At 39.9% G+C, this 27,433-nt stretch overlaps 1 protein-coding gene across 2 annotated transcripts; it reads right to left on the bottom strand.

Moving 5' to 3' along the window:
• Window positions 1-7,525: 7,525 nt before the first annotated feature.
• On the bottom strand, window positions 7,526-27,394 carry LOC111144463 (FAST kinase domains 2). Of its 2 annotated transcripts, XM_022498775.1 has the most exons (13): window positions 27,297-27,394; window positions 26,929-27,047; window positions 25,264-26,084; window positions 21,807-21,910; window positions 21,044-21,152; window positions 20,408-20,531; window positions 19,997-20,136; window positions 18,267-18,439; window positions 13,932-14,095; window positions 12,739-12,945; window positions 12,261-12,339; window positions 10,746-10,860; window positions 7,526-8,727 (listed from the first exon to the last, which is right to left on the bottom strand). In XM_022498775.1, the coding sequence occupies exons 3-13, from the start codon at window positions 25,984-25,986 to the stop codon at window positions 8,608-8,610; spliced, it is 2,058 nt and encodes a 685-aa protein (XP_022354483.1). In that variant the 5' UTR covers window positions 25,987-26,084; window positions 26,929-27,047; window positions 27,297-27,394; the 3' UTR covers window positions 7,526-8,607. The 2 variants fall into 2 exon arrangements, with proteins under 2 accessions (XP_022354483.1, XP_022354486.1); XM_022498778.1 differs by lacking the exon at window positions 27,297-27,394 and having other exon boundaries at window positions 26,929-27,061.
• Between the last annotated feature and the right edge of the window lie 39 nt (window positions 27,395-27,433).

Below are 27,433 nucleotides of genomic sequence, written 5' to 3'. Positions count from 1 at the left end.
CCCTTGAGTATCAAGTTCTGTTCTATAAAGTGATATTAATATGTGTTCATAGCCACCAGACAGGGTTGTGGTATGGACTGGATGAGATTACCGATGAAGGGCTCGCACAGTGAGTGCCCGGCTTATAGGAGTCACCTCGTAAATGGCCACTGCTCTTGCAATGTCATCAGCCTCTCGGTTCATCAGATTTGCCCTATGTGACTTTTTGCTATTTTCAAATATTAAATCCACAGTGAAGGGATATCAGTACACATAAAATGTCCTACTGTAACATGTGCTTAAATAAAAAAAATAAACAACTAAAGACTCTACGGAGAGGAGATGATAGATAACAAATAGAGACAAATACATCATCCGTAGAGTAAGAAAATGCTCTAGAAATGAGAAACCGACATTTAAAACAGTTTGACACTCAAGAGAATGACATGTTTCTGGGGGGGAATAAAACCCACAACACACTGATACTAGAGATGGAAACAACCCAAGTGTCCATGGATAGATGGATGAATAAATAAAATGTGGCATATACAGACAATAGGGCATTACTCAGCCTCAGAAGGGAAGGAAATGTTCACACCCACTCTCACACAGACGGACCCAGAGGACCCTATGTTGAGGGAAATAAGCCATCACACAAAAGGACAAATACTGTATGATTCCACTCATATGAGGTACCTACAGTGATCACATTCATACAGATGGAGAGAAAGTGGTGGTTGCCAAGGGCTGGCAGGAAGGGTAATGCGGAGTTAATGTTCAGGGGGTACAGTGTCCATTCTGTGAGCAGAATAGAATCCAGCAGAGGGAGGGTGGTGATGGCCGTGCCTCAGTGGGAACGGGCTCAGTGCCACTGAACTGCACCCCTACAGACAGTTCCAGGAGATGTGTATTTACAATTGAGAACATTTTAAATGAAAAACAAACAAACAAACAAACAAAAAAACCCCACATGGCTCTCAAAATCAAAATGAAATTCGCATTAGACAAGTCTTGGTGGGTTTGTGTTTCTTAAAGCACCTGGTGAGAAATGCAGAGAGTCTGTCCTTTTACAAAAGTGAGCACGTCCTTTCACAAGTACTCTGACATCCACATCCTCAACACTGTGACCAGCAGTGCCTTGCTTGCTTCTGGTTTTCTTTGCGGCTACGTGTTTACCCACGTCAGCCAAGAAATATTGCTGGGCAAGGTAGGAGGCTGTGAGCCCTGTTCTGATCTCCCTGCCCTGACCTGAGGTGGGGCTTTGAGGAAAACGGCTGTGGAGGCTGGTGCGCCCTGCGGAGGACATGGAAGGAGCTAGAGAGCAGAGGAGCACTCTTACAACCCCAGCCCTGTGGCCGGGGTGGGTCCTGCCTGGGGGTGGGGCATGGCTGGGTAGAGAGTGGGCACTTCGAAGGCACAGCTCCGTGGGTTGCACTGTGTGGGCCCCCCTCTTGCCTACAACCTGCAGCAGCTGCAGAGGCACTAGCAGTGGCTGCAACTTGATGTGAACTGAGAGCTGGTGAAGAGGGCATTGCCCGGTTTCCTTCATCTTTGATTTTCTTTGAGGCTAGCATTTAATAAGGTAAGACAGGAGATTTTCTGATGAGTCTAAGTGACTTCAAAGTTTCTGAAATAGGATAGCATTGGCTTTTTTGTCTAATTTAACTTAAAAGTTATGACAAGATGAAAGTTTTATGTATTTAACAAATTCTACGTCTTTCCCCGTTCGTTGCCTTTTTTTTTTTTTTTTTTGCAAAAATAGGAATGGATTGCTATTCTCTCCCTCTTCGGGATGATGTGGGTCCTAGTGTATAGAGATTGCCTGAGATAGAACTGACAGATTTCCAGAGTTGAAAACTGGAGAAGTATGGTGAAAATTGTGTGTACAAGTAGAAAATAAAAAGAAGAGGTCTTGCCTTTCATCTGCCAGGGAACATTTATCGCTGCCTGGAAGACTCTCCTGAGGGTGACGTACATGTAGAACCAGCTAGCAGTGTACACGGATAGCCTTAGTGGGTCTTACTAACATGATGGATGTCTCTAATTTTGAGTGGAAGTCTTTAGAGCAAAATTCAGAAAGTGTTTTAAAAAGGTATCCTATTTTTGGCTCCATGATAGATAGATAAACACATAAATAGGTAACGTTCTAGTATCTTTACCAGAAACTACTCTATCCAGCTTAAATGCAATGTGCTTAGATGTTAACTTCTGGCCATTCGCAGAAGCCTGCTTCCTCCTACAAGGTGACAGGGAGAACTAGAAGAGCAACCTCCAGCCTCACTTTCAGGCGTGAGACTCAGACCACCAGCCCAAAACGGGCTGTCCAGAAGAGCGCCTATCTCTGCTGACTGCACAGAGGCTGGAAAATCATGAAGACGCTGCCTGGTTCTTAGTTCTGGAGACCCAGCATCTTTGTCACAATTCCCACCAGCAAAACAGCGCACCATATCCTGCTGCACCACACCCTGGGACCTCTGTTATCGCTATTCCAGAAAAATCAAATGCTCCACAGTTGTTGGCAGAAAGAATGGTTTCTTCCTCATCTGGCCTTCTTAATCTCAAGCAGGTACATCTGCTTGGAGGAAGCCAGGTCACATCTGGAACTCAAGGATGTAAGGAAGGTCGGGAATTGTATAGACTTCCGTCCCCTGCGTCCATCAGTGAGCCATAGCAAACCCATGCACCACAAAGGGGTTAAAAGTGTATCAAAAGATTCTGTCCTCCAAGCCTTTTGGGTAGTCACAAAGGGCTGGGCAGCCAAAGCAACTTTTGGCCACCTCACCTAGCTCTCCCTTGAAGGGGCAGTCTAGACAGAGTGGGACCTGATGGCTCACCCCTCAGTTCCCATGAATAAAGATGAAAAGCATTGGCTTTCCCTGTTGTGCTGGGATGTATTGTGTGAAGCCAAGAATGTGTCCAGTTACCCAGACAGTTACTTAAAAAGCCTGCTGCTGGCTGAGTTGCTGAACATTATGGACCAGGGACACTCCAGCTGCTGGATAGTTTCAATGGTGAGGTGCAGACAGCTGGGTTTGGGGAAGGCCACATCCTCATAAGAACAGCTCCAGGTACATGCCCTAAAATCTCTTCTGTTGACTTATCTCTTTTTGCTTAGAGACATCCAAACTAGTTGCAGGGTGACTGCTGTAACAACACACACATACACACAATCAGAACTTCACTATCGTGGAGCCAAAAATAGGATACCTTTTTATTTATTTTTTTAAAGATTTTTTATTTATTTATTTGACAGACAGAGATCACAAGTAGGCAGAGAGGCAGGCAGAGAGAGAGGAGGAAGCAGGCCCTGCTAAGCAGAGAGCCCGATGCGGGCTCGATCCCAGGATCCCGGGATCATGACCTGAGCTGAAGGCAGAGGCTTTAACCCACTGAGCCACCCAGGCGCCCCAGGATACCTTTTTAAAACACTTTCTGAATTTTGTTCTAAAGACTTCCACTCAAAATTAGAGACATACATCATGTTAGTAAGACCCACTAAGGCTATCCATGTACACTGCCAGGTGGTTTTACATGTACCTCAAGTATTTAGAAATAGTTGAGATGAAAAATTCCATTGCATTTCAAACACATTTGTATTACCACACAAAAAAATCTACATCGCATTTGTCAATAACAGAACAAGAAGTGCTATTAGGTGCTAAATGAAATTTTCAATTTTCAAATGGTTTCAAAAATGGTTTAAAATTGTTTCATCAGCTACTTATATAAACAAACTCTCTTGTCAATGGTGACTACCAAGAATTCGAAGACCTCATCATTAAAATACCTTGATCGGGAACTGGATATAGCCATTTCAAGCATGAAACTTAATATTTAACAGTTACATCTAGAAAGCAAGATCAAGTTTCTCAGTAAAGTATTTTTAAAATATTTGGGAATTTTACACAATATCAATATTTAAAATCTTCTCTAATACTTTGGGTTTTACCGACTTTCATCCTTATTATAGCGTATGAAGACAATATTTTGTTCTACTAAGTGCCAAATAAACACTCAAAATACTCTTTAGTTTAGTGTTACGAAAACACTTCATTTTCTATGTGCATCATGACGTAAAGGTCGGGCTTGGAATGGAGTAGCGTGAGCCACATTATCACATGGAGAACAAGATTTCACAGTAAAGTAAATTTATTTACTTACCACATTAACATTCTAAGCAGAGGATAATGTTCTTGGCTCCTTTCCCTTTTAAAATTTAGTTATCAGAATTTATCACGTGTACTACCGCTATTGTTCCATCTCATAAAATACCTGCAAGAAATGGTCAGATTATTTATGGTCTCCCTGTGTATGTTACCAAATCATACTCACTCTCCTCTGTACAGCCAGCTCTGAAAACCCAACCCCGGGACCCTTTCCCCTCAGACTTCCTCTTCCCTTTTGCTTGGAGCCTTTTCACATATCAGGTTATCTTTTGGCAAATGATAATGGCGTCTTATCTTGTAAGCAACTTGAGAGGATCGCTGTCTTAACTTCTTCATATCACTCATGATTCTGGGAATACATTAAGTAAGCTCTTCATGGTTATCACTAATTACTACAATGCTGTTTAGAGAATCAAGCGTTAGGAATGAATTGAGCCCAATTAATGATTTGTTTTCTAATTATTCATTTTTGAAAATATTAAAAATATGGATAAAAATCACAATTCTATTCAGAAATATCACTCTCTCCATCTTTATCCCTTTCTTTCCTGTCTTTTTGTGCACATCTCTGCATTATATAAGCTGTAATTTTTTTAATAAAATTTAAATCCTAGTATATGGAGTTGGTATTTGTTTTTCCATTTAATATAATTGTAGGGTTATCCCCACATCAAGTACATTATGGCACACCCAGATATTTTACAAATATTAAAATGAGGTCTTAGAACAGTGCTTCTCAAATTTTAATGAGCATACGAATCACCTGGGATTGTTACAATACAGGTTCTGGTTCAATGGGTCTTGAGATGGGTCCCAAGATTCTACATTTCTAACAACCTCCCAGATGATGCCGACACTCCTGGTCTTGGACCATACTCAGAGTAGCAAAGGCATAGAAAATATATATATTCAAGTGATGATGAACACACATAATTTTCAATGTCTGGCTCATATGCAGTGAAACACCCCAGCAATGGAGTGATAAGGATCCTTACAATGCAGGAGTAATACAAATATTTATCAAGCATGTACTATGTATGCATAGAGGCACAAGATCATTAAAAATCTAATTACTGGTCAGTATCAATAGATTTCAATATTTCCAAGACTCCGGATGCATACAGCCAAAGAACATTCCATAGTGACAAAAAAACAGACCAATGGTTTCCAGGGAACAAAGGGAAAGGCAAAGAGGGAGTAACTTTTAGGGGTGGTGGGTATGTTCATTATCTTGATTGTGGTGATGTTTTCATGGATATTTTATATGTAAAATCTGTTAGAATGTATCAAATTACACTTTAAATATATGCAGTTCATTGTCAGTTATATAATAAAGCTATTTTTTTTTAATATGGGGGGAGGGGAGAGGTCACAAAATGTATTCCAGAAAGGTGTTTACATTCTACCAGCTGTATATGCAAGTGCCTACCTCATCACACATTCTTCAGCAGTACTGGAATTCTTAAAAGGAAGAAAAAAAAAAAACACTGCTATTTTAAAAGACAAACATATCTCATTTTTTTGAATGTGCATGGTTTTCATTAGTAGTAGACTGAAATTTGTGATGATCAGTTCTTTGCTCATTTTTCTTTTGTTACATTAGTGTTTCTTATCAACTTATAGGATCTCTTTAAATATTTGTCAAAAATATACCATCTTGGGGTGCCTGAGTGGTTCAGTAGGTTAAGCGTCTGCCTTCAGCTCAGGTCATGATCTCAGGGTCCTGGGATTGAGCCTCACATGACATCAGTCTCCCTGCTCAGTGGGAAGACTGCTTCTCCCTCTCCCACACCTCCTGCTTGTGTTCCCTCTCTCCCTGTCTCTCTCTCTCTGTGTCAAATAAATAAATATCTTTTAAAAATCTATTTTTCCCCTTGACTTGATGTTTACCTTTGTGTATACTTGATGTAATTGTAATCTATGTAGACATTTTAAAGAAGTTCAAGACTAAAAAAAATAATAATCTTAACACTGCTCCAAACACACACAAGACTCAGTCAGAACACAGATTTAGACATAAATGAAATTGAAGTCTTTTCCAAATACCTAATTTCTTTCACGAGGTGGCTCACTTATTGCCACAGACTGCATCAGAAGCAAGCTGTGTAATATAAACACATCAACTTCCATCTTTCACATTCACTCTTTTGTTTGGTTGATACAGTAAAATGGGTTAGTTTCATCATTTCTACAGCGTGGAGATAGTGGTACTAAGATACAAAATATGTTGTGACTTGATCAAGAGTTGCCAGAATTTGGATTTATAAACTCCCATTTTATTGATCCTCTCTCACTGTATGAGAAATAGGTCTGTGAAATCAAACTGAGGCTGTGTAGTTGGGCTTTTTGTTTTGTTTTCTTTTGTTTAAGTCAACTGAATGAATACCAGAAAAGGAAAATATATGAATATTCTCCTGGAGGAATAAATTTCTCTATTCTGATAAGACATATATTATTAAGCTGTTTCCCTATGCTGTACCTGGAGTCTCACAAGACTTTTTTACACTACAAACCAATAAAGAATACTGATCCTAGTAATAATAGTGTAAAAGAGGAATGCATTTCTTTATCTGCCATGCCAACTGATACAAATGCAAAGAAACTACTTCCCCAAAAGCTAGTTACAAGTCTTCCTGAAACTGTCCAACCTTTTGACCATGAGCCATAATTAGCCACTAGAAGCAACAGACACATGATATTCAAAGAATGAATCTTTGTTTCTTTAATAAAATATTTTCAATTCTCATTCTGAAGCTTCTAAGGATTAAATCATTTGACCAAAGACACAAAGCTCAGTGCTGTCCAATACGGAACCAGAATCCAGATTTCCTGAGACCCAAGCCAAAGGGCAGTAGAGGATGGAATGATGTGGGCCCTAACCTTTTCTAAACGCAGGCTGGATAAGCAGGTAAAATCTCTGACAGTTGAATAGTCCCATCCTGAAGACTTTTTATGACCGACCCAGGGTTCAAGTCTCTCTTAAGCCTCTTTCAGCTCAGGTTCCCACTCCAGCCCTGCCCTATTACCTGCGTAGTCGTGGCAAATAATTCATCCTATTAGAGATAAGGAAATGAGGGCCCCCCAAGAGGATCCTACTAGCAGCTACACCTCAATAGTTAATTAAGATAACGAAGAGAGCACAGGTGAGTACTTCGCTGGGATTGGCGGAGAGCAAGGTGTCCAGGTCTGTGTATTTGGGGTATCTTAGTTCATCTGGGCTGATGTTAACAGAATCCCATCAACTCGGTGGCTTATCAACAATAATTTATTTCTCACAGTTCTGGACTCTGGGAAGTCCAAGATCAAAGCTCTGGCAGACTCAGTGTCTGGTGGGGGCCCTCTTCCTGGCTCATAGGTGGTCATCTCACTGTGTCCTCACATGGTAGAAGCAACAAGGGAGTTCCCTGGGGTCTTTTATAAGAGGAGTAATACATTTCATGAGGGCTCCACCTTCATGGACTAATCACCCCCCAATGCTCTACCTCAAATACCATCACATGGGGCTTAGGTTTCAACATATGAATTCAGAGGTGGGGACATACACATCCAGTCTCTTGCAAGGAGGTAAAATCATACCAACTTAATATGGCGCTCAGGATTCATAAGCGAAACTCACTGTGTCCACAGTGAGTCAAACACTAGGTAGACAGCTATACCGCAGATCTGAACAAATATTTCAATAAAAGAATTAACAAACAATTGAAAAACAGTCCTCAGGTCTGATTCATCACATAGTTCAGCTATATATTTAAGCTAAAAGACTTCATGAAATGGTGGGAAATGGAAAGGGGAAAGGAGGGAAAGGAATGATCTCAGCAATGGCAAAAGTGATGTTAGCAATCCAAAGCCTAATAAATTTGGCCTCCTTGACATCTCTGCACGGTCTCGTCTGTGCATCTCTCAGCGTGGCCCACGAACCACTTCCATCTCAAGTGCCTGTTGCGAATGCAGACGCCCGACCCGCACCCATTCTGCACATGCTACTTCCATTTCTTCTCACACATGCTGCAGTTCGAGCACTCGGCTAAACTGCCACGTGGTCAACACTGAAAAACGTGGTCAATGCCCGAGTCCCAGAACCGCTTATAGCAAGACTGCAGATGTACAGATTTTGAACACAAGACCTGCCCAACCACCTCAGCCGCAGCCCATCACAACTAAGGAACCAGTGTTTAATGCATGAAAGCTAAAAAGCAAAAGTAAAACCTACAGCCCACGAATCTGTCAAATATCTGGGACCTAGAAAGAATAGGTATGGTTGGAAAAGTGACCCTTCTGGGGTCACCTTCGAAAATGCCAAGAACATTTCTTCCACTCTTAAAACTGATTTTAATGGTGAACTGAAGCGTCACGTTCTGCTATGTTGAGCAGTCAGGTGAATTCCATTGACAACTGAATTGTAGTCTTTATTAAAATTCTATTACAAACTTATGTCTGCTACTACGAAAAGGCTGCTTTGACTTTAACACGTGCTTTGCAGATTTACATCAGCAGTAAGAAAGGCTTCAGTTGAGTAGAGTTTGGTCTTCAAAAATGTGATTACATCCTTCTTCTCCAGCCTTTCCACCTCCCAATTATGGACCTTACCAAAGAAAGGGGAAAATCATCAGTTTGCAAGAAGACAATGACATGTAAAATAAAAACTAGTTTTGAGATCCAAGCATATCAAAGTAACATCAAGCCAACTTTAAAAAAAAAAAAAAAAAAAAACAAGTGTTATCACTACATTTGTATCTTCAGGGTAAATACCCAGTAGTGCAATTGCTGGGTCATAGGGTAGCTCTATTTTCAACTTTTTGAGGAACCTCCACACTCTTTTCCAGAGTGGCTGCACCAGCTTACATTCCCACCAACAGTACAGGAGGGTTCCCCTTTCTCCTCATCCTCGCCAACGACTGTCCTTTCCTGACTGGTTAATTTTATCCATTCTGACTGGTGTGAGGTGGTATCTCATTGTGGTTTTGATTTGTATTTCCCTGATGCCAAGTGATGTGGAGCACTTTTTCATGTGTCTGTTGGCCATTTGGATGTTTTCTTTGCAGAAATGTCTGTTCATGTCCTCTGCCCATTTCTTGATTGGATTATTTGTTCTTTGGGTATTGGATTTGGTAAGCTCTTTATAGATTTTGGTTACAAGCCCTTTATCTGATATGTTACGTGCACCCGCATGTTTACAGCAACAATGTCCACAATAGGCAAACTATGGAAAGAGCCTAGATGTCTATCAATAGATGAATGGATAAAGAATATGTGGCATATATATACAATGGAATACTATGCAGCCATCAAAGAAAAACCCCAAATCTTGCCATTTACAATGATGTGAATGGAACTAGAGGATATTATGCTAAGCAAAATAAGTCAATCAGAGAAGGACAATTATCATATGACCTCACTGATATGAGGAATTTGGGAAACAAGACAGAGGATCATAGGGGAAGGGAGGGGAAAATGAAACAAGATGAAACCAGAGAGGGAGACAAACCATAAGAGACTCTTAATCTTGGGAAACAAATTGAGGGTTGCTGGAGGGGAGGGAAGTAGGAGGGATGGGGTGGTGGAGGGATGGGTAGTTGGATTATGGATATTGGAAAGGGCATGTGCTATGGTCAGTGCTGTGAATTGTATAAGACTAATGAATCACAGAACTGTACCGCTGAAACAAATAATATATTATACGTTAATTTAAAAAAACAAGTGTTATCTTATAAATTACTCATATTTTAAAGGTTTAGTAAGACTATGTGCTAGGGTTGAAGAAAGCTCTACCAGTGAAAATTCGAAAAACTTTAAAGGCCCTCTAATGGGTGCAAAAACTCTTTTCTTGGGATAATCTTCCTGAGAATCCCTATAATATCCATTAGGGGGAAAAAGTCAAATAGTAGCCCATTAAGAGAAACATGGCATCTTAACCTCAATAATCTGCACGTAATCCACGTTTGGATACAGAAGTACCACAATGAAGATGAGAATTTCACACTTCACCTTATGTGCAAGAACAAGTGAGTGGCATTTAGACAGACATAGATATAGACAGAGATATAGAAATATATATGTAGATAGATTCATTCATAAGGTTCTTGCTCCATACAGAGACATCTGGAAAGGCTGGCCTAGCAAAGCTGTAGAGCTCAGAATAAAAATGAGGTGTGAGAAGGAGGAGAAAGAACTCTCTTCTCACGCCCATCTAGCTTTTTCCAGTGACAAACACCTGACAACAGCCTCACACGAGCCCATGATAACACAAAGCTTTAATTCACATCTTTACTTCCCTTGTTCAAGAAACTCTGGAAATTGAGTACCATGTCATGGGTCTTAAGTTAAATAAGAAAACAAATTATTTACATTTTCCTCTTAACAAAAAGGAATAAAGTTTACCAAACGTAGCACTTATAAAACTCCTAGTAAATAATAGTTACCGCTGAGCAGGAACCAAATCATGCACAGAAATGTTCTTTTCCAAAGAAAAAATAACTAAGGTACTTATTCCAACACTGCCGACAATTCCCCTAGAGTCCTTGTAACCAAGCTCAACCACAAAATCCCTAGCAGAATGGACATCAGTAACGGAAAAGTATTTCGTTTGCATTTTTTTCTTACCAAGATTATGTGAAAACCCATTATTTTCAAATGTCGCAATTTCATAGCAAGGAATCCTCTGGGATGGGCTAAATCCAAACAGTAAGTAGATCTAGGAACACACAGTACAGCTACTCTGAAAATGAAAATGCACAAAGGAAGACCCATTACTAATGAGATTACATCTACAATCGGGCTGCATTCTTCTTTGGAGATTTCAAAGTCGAGTTCTCTGCTGACCACAGTTGTCACCGTTCCCTCCTACCCAACTGTCCTCCACCTCCTTGCTACTTGGCCTCTGCAAATACTCCAGTATATGAAGGCTACAGAAACCAAAAGCTTATAATAACGCTTTACATGATTATCTCTCAACCATCTTTAAGGATGGCTATATTCTTGATGAGCCAAATATCCAAATAGGAAAGCATTTTATGGCCTTCCTGTGCAGCGTTAATCTCTGTTCTAAATATAATTATAAGTACTGATGTAAATAAACCAAATGGCAAATGCTCTCGTGGTACATATTGTCTCCCAGAGAGAGAAGCATTTAAAAACCAGAAAGAAGAGAGCAAATACAAAGAAGAAAACACGAAGAGAAAGGCCAGACTGTTAAAATGATAAAATCTGTACGTGTAACGAAACGTGGAAGGTGTAATTTGTTTTTTTCACTGTTCTTGGCCTTTTGGAAAGATTAAGTTGGTTGGAGGGAAAACAAGACCTTTGTATCCTTACTGTCTTCTATTATACTTTGGCTGTTATCTGAGATAGCATAAAAGAAATGTTATTTCTTAAAGGAATGCTCATTATTTCCTTACTTCTCCTCAGTACTTTAGGCTGAGAGCTACTATATTATTAGGCCCAAACAGTGCAGTACCTGAAAACGAAAAATAATCTTTCACAGAGGTCTGAGAGAAAGCCTTTCTTTCAGGGGAGATGGGAAATGTGTATAGGGAGGGTCACAGTGAAAAAGATGGCCGTGGAACAAGCTAGATGGATTCAGAAAAGGGGTAAAGGTTACAGAGTTGGAAGAGAATGGAAAGGCATGAGTGGACAGAGTGTGAAGCCCTACAGGTTTCCAACGTTCTCTGCCTCTCTCTACTGTAGTTATGTGCACATCCTGTGAAGCAATGAGGACAGAAGTTCCTTGGGGTCACAATCCATGTCTGACTCATCTTTGTGTGCCCCGCTGGGCCTAGTAGCGCCTTTCCACAAAGACTGAATGAACACGCGGTGTGTGCAACAGGACCTGAAGCATCTGCACGGATAGTTTCAATCATGTTAATATTGTTTTACTGTAGTACTCAGCTTTAAAACCTAATCTGTAAAAATTGCCTAGTTCATTACATGGCTCAACTCCAGTCCACTGTCTTTAAGGAACGTCTGCATTTACACCTATGCAGTAGATTAATGGAGGGGAAGTCTCTTGGTATATCACAGGCTCTGCAGAAACAGGTCTTAGTATTGTTACTGCTATTTAATATGAAGTCTTTGAGAATTAAATTCAGAAAGCTCAGCATGTGAATGTATGTCAGCAACCTTTGAGTATCTGCAGAAGTTACCGCGTCGGAAAATGGAAGCACTTGACTCCTGTTAATATCCATCCTGACTTCAAAATCTGAAAGAAAACAATTAATTTTTCAAACATCGCTCAAAGTGATATTCAGTTTCAAAATATATACTAACACTACCAATAATGATAATGGCATCAGACACAACGTATGATGAGCTTATGATGTGCCAGACTCCAGTCTGGGATTTACACGCATCATCTCATTTATTCATCACGGGAACCATATGAGGTTCCACTACACTTACTGCCATTTTATGGACAAGGGGAAGGAGGCGAGCACCTCGCGAACACATCACTGGCACGTACAGAGTAAGACTCCCAACCTGGCAGTCCAGCTCCGGAGCCAACACTCCACTAACCTACCATGGAAAACTCTTCATCTTTGCCCGAAATAAAAGAAAAGAAGTAAAATACAATAGAGGAAAATCACAGAGACCCCCATACCAATATGATAATTGTGTGGCAACTGTATGTCTTTTGAGAAGTATCCTTCTCCCAGAAGGCTACTTAGTGCGTCTGCCACCTTCACATTTTGATATAATGTCGTGGATGACCGTGGTGGCAGGTCGAAGTCTATGGCCTTGTGACAAGGAACATCCAGTTTTAGGCAAGCAGCCAAAATACGAAGCTTGTGAGCATTGCTCTCATCACCTAAAAAAAGGAGAAAGAAAAATATACAGTTAAGAAGAAATATTAACATCAAGCTTAAGACATTGTATTAAATGTACCTATATTGCTAATGATCTGTTTCTTATCAGGAGGAACCACTGTGTCTCCCTGTGTTCCCACAGAGCCTACATCAGTGCCCGGTATTTGATAATGCTTTAAAGTTTAGAAGATCTTTGTAGGTGACTTAGTGTAAACTCTTCACTGAATGATGAGCAATGCCCAGGAAAGTTCAAATGCCTTATGATTAACCAAAAGCCAAGCTGGCACTCAAATCCATGTTTCCTGGGTTTAGGGCTGTTTCCCCCCACTATCACTGCCTTAAAAAATCAGCATATGCTATTCCTGCTTCACAATTTGACTTTGGGATTTCCTAACATTGTTCTTAAAAGAATTTAAACTTCTCTATTTATTCTCAGACACATTACTGAATTTTGTACATCCAGCCAGATATTGCTTTTCTTTCTAAAGATCCAAAGTCAACAATTAATTTCGTTCCAAGAGTAAGTTAAGTTCACTACTTTGGAAACTATCTGAATGCTTGATCTAAAAGCTTGTGTCCTCATTACAGGCCAGGAGTGACAAAGTGATTAGGGCTGCAAAAGCTGACTTGAACTCAGCTCCAAAGGTGGTATGTAAGGATTAGGAAATACCAACGCCTCCGATCGAGGCATAAAGAACACGGTGAACATGCAGCCTTTGCACAAGTGCAGACGGTATAAATGAAAGCAACAATGGGGATGTGTTTCTGATCCTTGCCTTCTATACGTAAGAGTCTGTCATTAAAGGAGGCTGCCTAGGTTTGCTGGCTTGAAGCACCGACCTCTGACTTCACCATTTTGGGTCCTTTCCTCAGGAGCATCTGCATGTTTTAACTAACTCTGCTCTAACAATGACCCCATTCAGAATCACAAGGTAGCTAGCGAGTAGGACCGCCTTATTTCGGTCACAACCGTATGCTGACATCACACCTGGTATCAGCAGCTCCTTGATGACATCCTTTTGGAGAAGTGGATTAATAAGGGCCATGGGGAAATGGTTCATCAAGCAAAATGAACACACAGCATTCAATAGATTTTCAGAAGAGATGTTGTGAAGATAACCAGTCAGAGAATTAGCCATAACTTCTTGGAACCTTCAAGGGAACAAAGAAAAGTCAGCTTTCAAATATAAATAGAAAACAAGGTTGTGGTAGGGAAAGCGGGGTGTCAGAGAACCAATGGCTTAAAGGAGTCCAAAGAAAGGAAGTTAGAAAATCAGACTGGCAGTATCTGCATGTCTTTCAGGTCAGGTGCCTATCTCAGAATAAATATAGATTCTCAATAAATCTTAGTTGGCTACTGCTACATGTCTTGTACAGAGTAAATACTTTATAGGCTGTGACCCATTTAATTACTATTAACACTTTATGGGGTAGGTATTCTTCTTCTTCTCATAATAAAGAGGAGTAAACAGGTTCAGAGAAGTTGAGGAACTTGTCCAAGAACAAACAGCAGGAAGTAGCAGAGACAGCATTGGAATGCAAGTTGTCAGGCTCCAGAGCCTCCTAATCATTCTCCTGAATTTTTACCATGAGTATGTCTGTAAGGTCTGGAACACTCCCAGTTTTACAAGCAATTAAAATTCTCTAGCTATCAATATTCTGAGTTAAAAGAACTTCCAGGGGCGCCTGGGTGGCTCAGTGGGTTAAGCCGCTGCCTTCAGCTCAGGTCATGATCCCAGGTCCTGGGTTCAAGCTCCACATCGGGCTTTCTGCTCAGCAGGGAGCCTGCTTCCTCCTCTCTCTCTGCCTGCCTCTCTGCCTACTTGTGATTTCTCTCTGTCAAATAAATAAATAAAATCTTTAAAAAAAAAAAAAAAAAAAAGAACTTCCAGCCTAATCCTACCATGTAGAACTAATGTTCTACAGTATGACAAAGCAGTTAAGCATGGATGAAGAGAGCGAAGATCAAATTAGGTGGGGTCTCGGGGTGCCTGGGTGGCTCAGTGGGTTAAAGTCTCTGCCTTCGGCTCGGGTCATGGTTCCGGGGTCCTGGGATCGAGCCCTGCATTGGGCTCTCTGCTCAGTGGGGAGCCTGCTTCCTCCTCTCTCTGAAGCCTCCTCCTCTCTCTCTCTCTGCCTCTCTGCCTACTTGAGATCTCTGTCTGTCAAAGAAATAAATAAAATCTTAAAAAAAAAAAAATTAGGTGGGGTCTCTTGCTCAGGGTGACATGATAATAAATGGCAAAGACAGGTTCTGAACCCAGGTTAGGCTTAGGACATAAGCTATCTAAAGTTCTGTAAGAAAAAAATGAATGACATGCAAAGAATGGTGATGGCACACAGGAAAGGAAGTAGACAGAGCAGCTTTGCGGATAAGGAGAATTTCAGGAAGTGGAAAAGATGCAGTGAGCCCTTACGCACAACAAGGCTGTATAGGAAATGGCCTCAGATCAGCTGGGAGGTCCCATGGGCAGCAGCAGATGGCTAAGGAACGGAGTGGGAGGCTGTGACAGGCTAGGGGAGGACTGTGGGAGTTACTGTGGGGTGGGAAGAAGGGAACAGGTCCTAGAGACAGCAGTGAGGCAAGAAAGGGTGGGCGGCAGAGGACCGCATTTGGAGACTGGGGGGGTAATCACCTCTTGGATCTTCTCATCCCACTTCTGTACCTCCTGCTTTAGTTAACACCCAACTTTACACATGCTCTGCTGTTCTTTCCTCCCTGACATGAATATGGTGTCGCTTCTGCTCAGAATCTTCTTTCCTGCTTATCTTTCTATGGTTGCCTCCTATCTCCCCACCTTTGAGGATCTGCTCAGGTACCACCTCCTCCAGGCAGCACTGCTTGGAGGTAGCCCCACATCACCAGGCTAGCGTCCTGCAGCATCCTTCCTCTACTGTCATATTTCTGCATAAAATCTATCACTCCAATTTTCATGCTGTCTTTAACTGCCAAAATCTGTGTCAACCTCACCCATTTCACAGAATCCTGGCAAAAAGGACTATGTCATGGGAAGCCTGGCTGGCTAGGTTGGTGGGGCATGTGACTCATGATCTCAGGGTTGTGAGTTCAAGTTCCATGCTGGGTGTAGAGATTACTTAAATATCTTTAAAAAAAAAAAAAAAAGGATTGTGTCTTTCTCATCTTTGTCCTGAGTACCCAAGTTCTTGGTATAGGTTTTCTGGCTAAATAAACCAATTTAGATGAGGAAGACACAAAGGAGAGATGTTTGTAGAAAAAGATGAATCAAGAATAAGGATGTACAACAAGTTGTATCCATTAAATATTGTAGCTTTTTACATGTTAATCATGAGATGAATAAGTAAAAGTGGTTTTAAAAATCATTTCATACAGTTTTTAGTAAATAACTGATGGAGGAAGAGGAGAGGGAAGAGAGAGGGAATAGGAAGCAGGAAAAGAGAAAGAAGAAGAAGAAGATCTATGGTGACCACAAGTAAGCCACAGACGTTCTGGAGTTCAGGAGCACACTGAGGCCCAGAGATGCAAATCTGGGATTATCTACGGGGTGGCAAGTACAGATCATGAAGAAAAAAAAGGACTGAAGTGACAGTTGAAAAGCTAAATGTTTTCTTTCTTGGGTTTCAAACCCAGGAACACACTCTGGATTTAATAGACCCTCTCTCCCAGAAGCCACCACATAAATAAAATTATTAATGTACCACATGTGGATATACAATGTGCTAAGCCAAATTTTCTACCACTCTCTGCTAATCAACTTCTCAAATGCTCTGAGTTAGCCTGCTTCAGAATATCCACCACTGCAGCCGAAGACACCATCATCCTCTCTCTCCCCCCTAAAGTGTTCCTTTGGTACCTCCATTTACTGCCTTCCTCTGGAAATCCAAGGCTTGACTCTTTAAGTAGTCTGGAAGAAAAGGGAACATGATGCAACAACGTGGACCAAGCTGTCTCTTGGGATGGCCACAGTGAACTGAAAAACTCCTTAACCACCCAGTGTTTGTTCTCCTAATGCCATGGAATCTGTGTGGCTGTTCCTGGAGTTCTACTTATCACTCAGCTTGACGCTGTCAAGAAAGTGCTAAAGGTACATGGGAGCCAGCCTCAGAAGAAAACCAATCGAGGGGAACAGAAGACAACGAAATTTGGGGGATACTTGGAAACCTTCATTAGATGCCTATTCTGTGCCAGGTCTTGTGCTAAATTCAGAATAACAAGAACCTGGGTCTGACTCTGGAGAGCCTTCCAGCTGAGAAGCAGACACAGGCTTTCTGACAAATAATCCCAGCTCTGTGTCAAGGTTCAACCAGAGAGTCATATAAGGTGTGACAAGCAGGGAAGGCACAGGAAATGCGGCACGAGCCAAGTTCTTCAGTACAGTGCAGGCTACGGCGGGCAGCTGGAGGCCAGCCCTTCTTTGGGTACGTACTCCAAAGGGAGGGTGTGGGACCCAAACTCAATCAGATCTCCTCTTTTAGAAATCCGAATCCTGACGGAAACCCCAAGGACAGAAAGCCACTGAAGTCGCTCACCTGATGGCGGAGACTGTGACTCCTGCCACTGAGACCCTCGGAACTGGTCTAGTTTATTCCTGCCATCCTGTGGCTACCCTGCAACTCTTTTACACAGATTCACCCACTTAATCCTCTTAAAGACTCAATGTGATTAGGAGTAACTCTTACGTCTTCTCCCCATTTTAACAGATGCAGAAACCCAAACACAGATCAGTGGCTTGCCAAAAGTTAAGTAGCTTATGAATGGCAGAGCCGGGCTTCAAACCCAAGCAATACATCTCCAGAGTCTGCGCTTCTACAAAAATGGCATCTTACATACATTTTCTTTCATTTTTAGTGAACTCAAACTGATCCAGAGAGGTAGAAAAGATGTTCTGGGTGGAAAGTAGAGGTAGGAAAGAGCCCAGCATGTCTGAGGAACTGCTGTATTTCATAGTAGAAATGCAAGGTTGTGGTTAAAAATGAAAATTACAGAAAGCAGTAATTTGGGACCAAATGAACAGTCACGGTCAAAACTGAACTATGAACTCAGGGGCTGAGGGAATAAGCTAGGAGAGTTTCAAATGAAGACTCCTATAATGAATTAACAAATAAAACCATAAAGAACAAAGAAACAAGCAAGATGACAAGGAAAAAAAAAACAAAAAACACAGCAAAAAAAACTTCACAAATAAAGACCACCAAGCCTTGTTTCTTGCTACAGATGACAACCACGGATGTGCTCACTTGTAACAATGTTACAAGTAACAATTAAGCTTATGATAACACGTAACCTTTCCTTGAAGTATGTTATGTGGCGATAAAAAAAAATTTTTAAAGAACCAGTACATACTCTGAGGTCTGGCATTTGTAGAAGTGATTGAGAGAAGAATACACATGAAGAATACTGATAATGCTTTTCATGTTTAAAGACGCAGGATCAGCTATCACTTTCTTCATGAACACGTCCATCAGATCAGTGTGTCGAAAGCCAAGGTTTTCAAATAAAATGAGGAGAAAGATAACCTTTAAAAAAGAATGAATTGAGGGAAAACTTTTTAATAATTATAGAATGCTACCAGAAATTTTTTTTAGAGCTCAAAAAATTAAAACAGCAATAGAACTGTCTGAAGAGAATATTCCCTAAAAAGAAAAATTCTCTTTTCCTCACAAAATCCATTCCAGCAATTCCTGAATTAGATATTATTAATAAGCAACCCCTTTTCATAAATGAGAACCAGAGCATACAATGGTTTCCATAATTCCATCTCATTTAAAAATAAATCCTTTCTTACAAAATCAGATCTAAAAACTACCTTAATATACAATGGAATATTACTCAGCCATCAGAAAGGATGAATACCCAGCTTTTGCATCAACGTGGATGGGACTGGAGGAGATTATGCTGAATGAAATACATCAAGCAGAGAAAGTCAATTATCATATGGTTTCACTTATTTGTGGAACATAAGAAATAGCATGGAGGACATCAGAAGGAAGGGGGAAATGAAGGGAGGGAAATCCAAGGGAGAGATGAACCATGACAGACTATGGACTACAAGAAACAAACTGAAGGTTTTAGCAGAGGGGGAGGAGGATGGGTTAGCCCAGTGGTGGGTATTAAGGAGGGCATAGATTGCATGGAGCACTGGGTACTATACACAAACAATGAACCTTGGAACACTACATCAAAAACTAATGATACACTGTATGGTGACTAACATATCATAATTAAAAATACCTTAAATATACCCTTTCTAAGGTTTTTCAAAATGACCAACTCAATTTTGAACTATTCCTTCTTCCAAACCTAGACAGTTTCTACATTCAAAACATGTAAGAGGTAACTCAAAAATTTCTATATTCAATATTGAATTGTACAAATGAGAACAGAGATTAAATATACTGTGATTAAATTAAAATTTCCAGTTCACTTCTCATTTCCCTCTTGGAGATTCTCATTATTAGTATTTCTCTTTCTAAAACCAATTTTCATGGCAAACTCAATATGCACCTTACCCTCCAAAGTAAAGTGAACCTAGGGACTGAACACAATTACCACTGTTTCAGTACAAAAAGAAGCTTTTACCAGCTGCTTCATTAGATGTTTCTATTACTAATACAGCCCCTAAATTTAAAGGTTCTTACTCTGGAAGAAACAAAACAACTTTCCATAAATAGAAGATAGACATGGTCACTAAGTAACGACATTTTACACTTCAAAACGCATAAGCCTGTCACATCATCTGTTTTTACTATTCTAAGCCTAAAAAAGAAAAATAGAAAGATAGAAATAATCCTAATTATCCAAATTATCATGCTATCTTTTAAAAAACAAATAGAAGAACAAACTTTGGACAACACAGTTTCTCTTTCAGAAAGATGGTTAAAAGATTAAATAATATATTAACAGGAAACTCCTAGACAGAATGATAAAGAGATCCTTTCAAAAGTCATTTCAACTCGGAATATTTTGGTCTCTTAACTGCTATAAAGCTGATACAGAAATACCCAGAATGTTAAATGAATTGATCTGCTTCTTTAAAGTTTCTGAGGCTTATTCTAAACTGTTAACAAACTTACTTGCTTTAACTTCCAGATGTCAATAGTCGTAGCCACATAATCTGCTATTCCCTTAAAAAGATCTAAATTATGGTACCGGAGGTCTCTGCAAGACTGCAATATGTTGATGAGTACTTTAAAAGGACACCCATGGATATTACCTTTAAAAATGAGTTAAATAAACAAACAAAAATTACCAGATAGCTTTGAATGTAAAATCCAAGATCCTCTGCACTCAAAATGTTTCTTTCTTTAGAAAAATATAGCACTGTATTTTGTAAAAGACAAACACAAAAAAACTAAAGGCAAAATTAAATTTAGATCTAATCATATCATCAGTTATTGTCTGTATAACAGTAAAGTTTTTAAAACAAATACAGTCCAGAACAGTAGGTCAGATGCTAAAAATCATGAAAGAAAAATTCCCCTTACCTATGACCATCTTACTGCATTCATCCAGGAGAACAACAGAGCGGTGATTCATGGCAGCTAATGCTTCAAACATGTGCTGGCTATTCAAATCAGAAAATCTGTCTAATTCTCTCAAGGCTTTCATCTAAAGAAAAACAAACTTCAATTTATAATCTCTGGCAAAGTAATTTAAACTTTTATTTTTAAGTTTAAAGGATAAAGTTTGAGCAAAGTGACTCAAAGAAATATACGGGTCAAATATATACATTTATATACACAGGGCACCTGGGAGGCTCAGTGGGTTAAGCATCCAACTCTTGGTTTCAGCTCAGGTCATGATCTCATGGGTGGTGAGAGTGGGCCTGGTGTTGGGGCTCAACACTCAACGAGGAGTCTGCTTGAAGACTGTCTCCCTCTGCCCCTCCTCTCACTCCCACATGTATTCTCTCTCTCTTTCTCTCTCTCAAATAAATAAATAAATCTTTAAAAATATGTATATTCATATATACAAATAAATACAAATCTACTTCTATTACTTCACTCTAGCAAAATTGAACCTAAAAGCACAACAAAGTCTAGGAACTAAGAGCAGATAATAAGAAATTTTTTTTTTTTTTCAAATCTTACCCACTTTAAGAAAATTCAAAATGTGTTTACCTCCAGTTTCCTTTTAAGAGCAATTGGTGCATCTTTTCCAACACATCTTATCAGAGCTTGTAATGTAAAGACACGTTTTATTTTCCAGACTCGCTGATCAGCTAGTATCCTGTAATTAAACACAATAAATACCACAATCCTAAATTCTGAAAACCAGAATTATTTTAGAAGTCATATGGTTGAGCTCCTACTTCTAGGCGAGGAAGATGGACCCTACAGAAATAATCTTCCTGCCCAAGGGAATGTAAGTAGTTAAAGATTGAAGACCAACCTAGCACTATTTCCTCTCACATTATTCTACTATCACGAACAAACAAACCACATCAGGAGATTATAGTAAGATATTCCAATGCATAGGCAAAGACAAAGGAAATTAAGTCTTATTCTCACTGACCTATGACATTAGATCAGTTGCATTAATTTTATAAATTATAAAACTCAAGCTCTTTTTTGGGCCAGGTCCTTATCATGTAATCCCACAAAGTACCCAAGTAACTGTTATGAGCTGAATACATGTCTATGTGCTCCTAGCCCACGTCAGTTATAAGATCAATTTAGAATTCAACGTCACCCATACTTTTATTATGGTGGACCCTAAAAGAAGCATTATTTCTAGTGATCCAAAATCAGGATTTTAAGTTTAATAAGGTATTAAAGTCCCTCCCCACCCAAATAAGGCAAGTCAACTTTCATCGTGGTTTTTGGTCTGAGATATACACGGAGTAGAGAATGCCACATGAAGAAAGCATAGGAGAGTGCTTACCGCAAACCTGCTCGAAGAACGTCCACATTCTTACATGGCTCCATTGCCTCTAAAATAGCTGACAAGACTGAAAGACATTTCTCATCACACTCATTGATACGTTCCTATTGAAAAAAATTACAAAAACACTGCAGATAAGCCTATTGTAGACTACCTCACCTAAGCAAAAGCACTGAAGCTTTCAATTAAATGATTATCAAACCAATAATTCATAGTCAGCCCACAATAAACATATTTGAGAAAAAATGTCATATGTAGTGAATTTTCCAAATAACCAATACACACTTTTACCTATCAACGCATTTTTTACATTTACCATTACCACTAAAAACCCACTTGATATTGATTGCATTCCTCTGCTTCTGAGATAACTCTTATCAAACACAATTTTTACTTCTTCTTAGGACTCAACTCAGCATGAAGACAAGGGGCAATTTGTCCATTCCTAAAGAACCTTAGACAGCTGTCCTCTTATAACTTCTCTATATGCTTTCCTGGCATCAAACTGTAACTTCAGTTGTGAATCTTCTCATCCACATCTGCTATCACATTTTACCACCACTATCTGGGTATCAAGGGGAGCCCCAGGCTCCGATTTCTTTCAGATCTCTTGGGTTGAGGCACTTATCTAGATTTTAGAAATGGCAGAGGGCATAATTCAGAAAGTCAATAGTAATGACACAGCTTACTTAGTGCTCTACAATTTAATCACAACCAATTCATGCACCTCACAAGAGTAGTTGTCATCACAGGTGGGAAACTTGGGCTGAAAGAGGTATGCTCTTTTGCTAAAATGGCATGACTAACAAGGCACAAAGTCTCAGGTCAAAATCAGGTACGAAGTAGAAATGGAAATGGAAAAGGCTGTGAAAGAAAAGACTGTTTGGCTAAAAGGCAAATTCACTAATGACTTACTGACCTTTCATCTTTAGCTAAAATGTCTTTACAACATTCCAACAGGTCAATGAGACACAATCATACATATATATATTCTGACTCCAAATATCCACTCATACCGGACCAACGCAGATGCTATGCTGATTTGGATACCTGTCCAAAATCTAGTAAAAGCATTACCAACCAGGTAGTGACTTATTATAATCACTTTTAAATAACTACATAGGGAATACAGTCTACCAAATAAACATGGATATATTGTATGGTTTAAACACACACACATAAAAATTCATTCTTAATGAAGGACATACAGAAATCACAGTAACATAAAAAGTTAAAGTTAAAACCTCATATCCTTAAAAACTTAATTTTATAATAGGATAGGACTATAGGGGCACCTAGGTGGCTCAGTGGGTTAAAGCCTCTGCCTTCAGCTCGGGTCATGATCTCAGGGTCCTGGGATCGAGCCCCATATCAGGCTCTCTGCTCACTGGGGAGCCTGCTTCCCCCCTCTCTCTCTCTGTCTGCCTCTCTGCCTACTTGTGATTTCTGTCTGTAAATACATAAATAAAAATCTTAGGGAAAAAAAAAAGGATAGGGTAGGAGAAGAATAAATGAAACAAGATGGGATTGGGAGGGAGACAAACCATAAGTGACTCTTAATCTCACAAAACAAACTGAGGGTTAATGGGGGGAGGGGGGTTGGGGGGGTGGGATTATGGACATTGGGGAGGGTATGTGCTATGGTGAGTGCTGTGAAGTGTGTAAACCTGGCGATTCACAGACCTGTACCCCTGGGGATAAAAAGATATTATATGTTTAAAAAATAAATAAATAAATAAAAAGAAAAAAAATCTAAAAAAAAAAATTAAAAAAAATTAAAAAAAAAAGGATAGGACTATATATGAGATCATCCTCAAGAAATTTAAAAATTATTTAATTCTGATCACTGAGTCTAGAAGTCTGAGATGTCCACCCTTAAAAGGTAAATTATTACTTCAATGGACTATCATTTCTTCATCACATCTGGTGCTTCAGTGAGATCAAAGAGGACACTGACTCCCTTGTTTGAAACTAAAAGTGGCTCTTTTAACCAATTTCACCCTTCCTCCAGTCCATTTCTAAAATATAAAGTTGAACATGTAAACACTTTGCTTAAAATACTTCAATGGATCCCCCAGTGCCCATATGATAATTCCAAACTCCTTATGCGGGCAGAAAAGGCTCTTTATGATTTAATCCCCCTCCTCCTGTTTCCAGCCTCAGATCTTGCTCCTACACCCGTAACTGCTTCTCCCCAGTCAGAATTACACAATTTCTTCCCTACTCCCTCAAACACATAACCCCAGCAGTTTATACTTCAGCACCACTGAACTACTTTCAGCTCCCCAAACCTGATGAACTTTTCTTCTGGATGGAGAGGCAATCCTCTTCTTCAAATACTACCCCCTTCACTATCCATCTTTCACTCACAAACTGCTGCTCATTCCTTGGATTCAACTTGGATATCATCTCATACTGATCTTAAATCCTTGTTCTACCATGAACTAGGGGTTTGTTAATTCACCCAGCAAATTAAGACCTACAAATATGATATTAACAGAAAGGTAAACTTGGGCAGGATATTTAACCTAAGCCTAAATTTCCTAATCACTAGTAAGATGAAAGCAACTGTTTTAAAAGGTACACTGAGGATTAATGAGGCAATTCTGTTTTCAAACTATATACATATATCTCTGCCTCAAACTCTAATCCTGTATCCTCCTCCTGTCTCCTCTTCCCACCATAAAGGCCTTCTCCTAAGTTAGAAGTCTGTTATATACTCCTACAAGACAGAATTTTTCTTTCACTGTGCTAGAAGCTCTCTTGTGGCCATTATTTTGTCCATAAGTATATTCCCTTGAGCTCAGCTCAGTTCCTATAATGTAGCTAATGTCTGATTTACTAGATGACATTGGTTAGTTTTGCAATTGCCTACAAAATATGTCTTCTCCTTTACGTTATAAGGACAAGAATCATGTCTTCTAAATCTCTCTAGTGACATGTGTAGTAAATTGATACATAATTGACACCAAATAAATGTTTACCATATGAATAAATGAATTCACTAGCTGTTTGACTTTAGCCAAGTCACTTAACATCACTAAATCTGTTTCCTCATCTGCAAAACTGAGGTAAACATTGACCTGGCAGGGCTATTGAGAGGATTAAATAAGTAAAAAGTGTAGATACTCAATAAATATTAGTTCTCCCCTCTTCTCTCTTACCTTCAACTAACCAACCTTTTCTTGTATATTTGATATCTCTCCTCATTTTAGTTTATTACTATTAGTCACCTCTGGCAAAGAAAAATGGTGCAAGCTTTCATAAATTTCCATAGCAAAAGGAAGGAAAGACCTGGTTAACTTATGGTCTCTAAATCATATATATGCAGAAATAAATATAAACTACCTATTCCACGAATAATTTCTTCCAAGGAGGATACATCTCTATTTCCCTCTCATTCTTTTAAGATGTGCCAGCCGTGTAAAGTGATATTTACATCTCCTTTTGATTTTACCTGGACCACTCTCAGCAAAGTCTGTACTAGCAGAGTGTTCTGAGGAATTCCAAGCTTCACCATAGCATGAAGACTGAACAGCAGGTGGTCATAATGCATGATCTTGGATTCTCTCATCATTTGTTCACACAGCTGATTAAATGCAGGGTGGTTAACCATTAGTTGCTTTTCAACACGCTTCTGGTCATCAGACATCCGTTTAGCAATTATCCACATTGCTGAAAAATAGTTACTACTGGGAAATGTAGGTCGTTCTGAAAATTTATCTAACACATCACTCAAAGAACTACACTCCTCAGACAGTTTTTTATTGTTGACAGGGGTTGGTTTTGTTTCCTTGGTGAGCACATCTTCACTGGAGGCCTTATGATGAAATGCTGCCTTCTTCAATGCATTATCAGGGTCAAGAGAGTGTTTTGAATCAAATGACAGTCTTCTAGGACAAAGCGGTCCGTCGACTGTAAGGACTGTTTCAGTGCCTACTCCCTTTGTTTGAAAATTATCTCCTGATTTAAAAATTAAGGCATCCTGAAATAGATGCCTAACAGATGACTGCACTCCATTACCAAAGTCACTTAAAAGAAGGTTTCTTGGGTTCCAGTTTGAATAAACAACTTTTGATCTGGAAAATCCCAAAGGATACAGCCTTATCGTTCTGCTTGTAGGAACTAAAGTACTGAATTGTCTGAGGTTCCATAAAATGGCACCTGCTCTGTTATTCATTGTGCTAGCCACTCAAACACTTTCAAGTCACTTTGAAGTAGTCTCCAATGCAATACCACTTCAAGAAGGAGTGAAAGAGAAGAAATGCCGTTGTTTTCCTGTAGGGAAAGGAGTTATAAAAGGAATAAAAATTAAAGCAAAACTTTTACTTAATGAAATGAAATGAACTTAATAGACACCGAAGTGGGAACCTATGGAGACTTTAAAGATTAAAACAGTAAAACTACTACGGGGCACCAGGGTGGCTCAGTCCGTTAAGCACTGCCTTTGGCTCTGGTCATGATTCCAGGGTCCTGGATAGAGCCCCGCATAGGGCTCCCTGCTCAGCAGAGAGCCTGCTTCTCTCTCTCTCCCTCTGCCTGCCGCTCTGCTTACTTGTGCTCTCTCTGTCAAATAAATAAAATCTTAAAAAACAAACAGACAAAAAAAAAAAAACAGTAAAACCACTTTACCAATATGGGCTTCCTCCACTTCTCCCACAATGTGTAAACTGTCTTAGAGAAGCCAGGTTACCTTGGAAGTAGTCGTTGTATAAATGAGTTTAAAAAATAAATAAAGTGAAATTTCTGGTGAAAAGTGTTCCCACAAAGTTTCTTAAGAAAGGGATTTTATATATGATCTCTTTGATATGAGGAATTTGAGAAGGGGGTTAGGTTGTGGAGGGTAGGGAAGGAAAAAAAATGAAACAAGGTGGGACGGGGAGGGAGAAACACCTTAACAGACTCTTAATCTCCAGAAACAAACTGAGGGTTGCTGGGGGGTGACGGGGGTAGGGAGAGGGTGGTTGGGTTACGGACACCGGGGAGGGTATGTGTTATGGTGAGTGCTGTGAAATGTGTGAGCCCGATGATTCACAGACCTGTACCCCTGGGCAAATAATACATTATGTGTTAGTAAAAATAATTTAAAAAGAAAGGAAGAAAGAAAGGAATTTTATGTTACCATTGCTTTGGAGATGCCTTCAATGAAAAAGTTTTAACGTTGACGGATCCTTTTTAACATGAAGATTTAGCAACGGCAAACCCGGACTTTAAGAATAGGGACTGGGACAAGAAGAACCGCTGAGGAGAGGAAACAACAAACCAAAGTGATGCTTGCACGCGGCCTGCGATTGGGAGGGTGACACAATCGGCCAGTATCGCCAGATCTCCTGAAGTGTTAGGAGATAATATTTCCCAAGCTGGGCCACCCAGTATTAACCCACCTCCCTAAAGTTAAGGCCCAAGCAACTCCTGAGACTCTTCTCCAAAGGCAAGAAGTCTACGGTGTAGCACAGCAAAGTGCTCCGCCTATTCTCGTTGCCCACTCACCTGAGGTCAGAACCCCGTGGTCTATATAGGCGCAGCCATGACAGCTTTCCAGCGAGAGGGGAGTATCGCGAGATTTTACGGATCCTTCATAGGTCAAAAAGCTTACGTTCGCGGTAGTCGGAGAGGTTTGCTCAGTG

Source organism: Enhydra lutris, unplaced genomic scaffold (assembly GCF_002288905.1).
Source record: "Enhydra lutris kenyoni isolate GAN:26980312 unplaced genomic scaffold, ASM228890v2 scaffoldscaffold1, whole genome shotgun sequence".
NCBI classification, from domain to species: Eukaryota; Metazoa; Chordata; class Mammalia; order Carnivora; family Mustelidae; genus Enhydra; species Enhydra lutris.
Note: the sequence above shows the minus strand (reverse complement) of the source record. Positions and strands in the feature narration are given on the sequence as shown.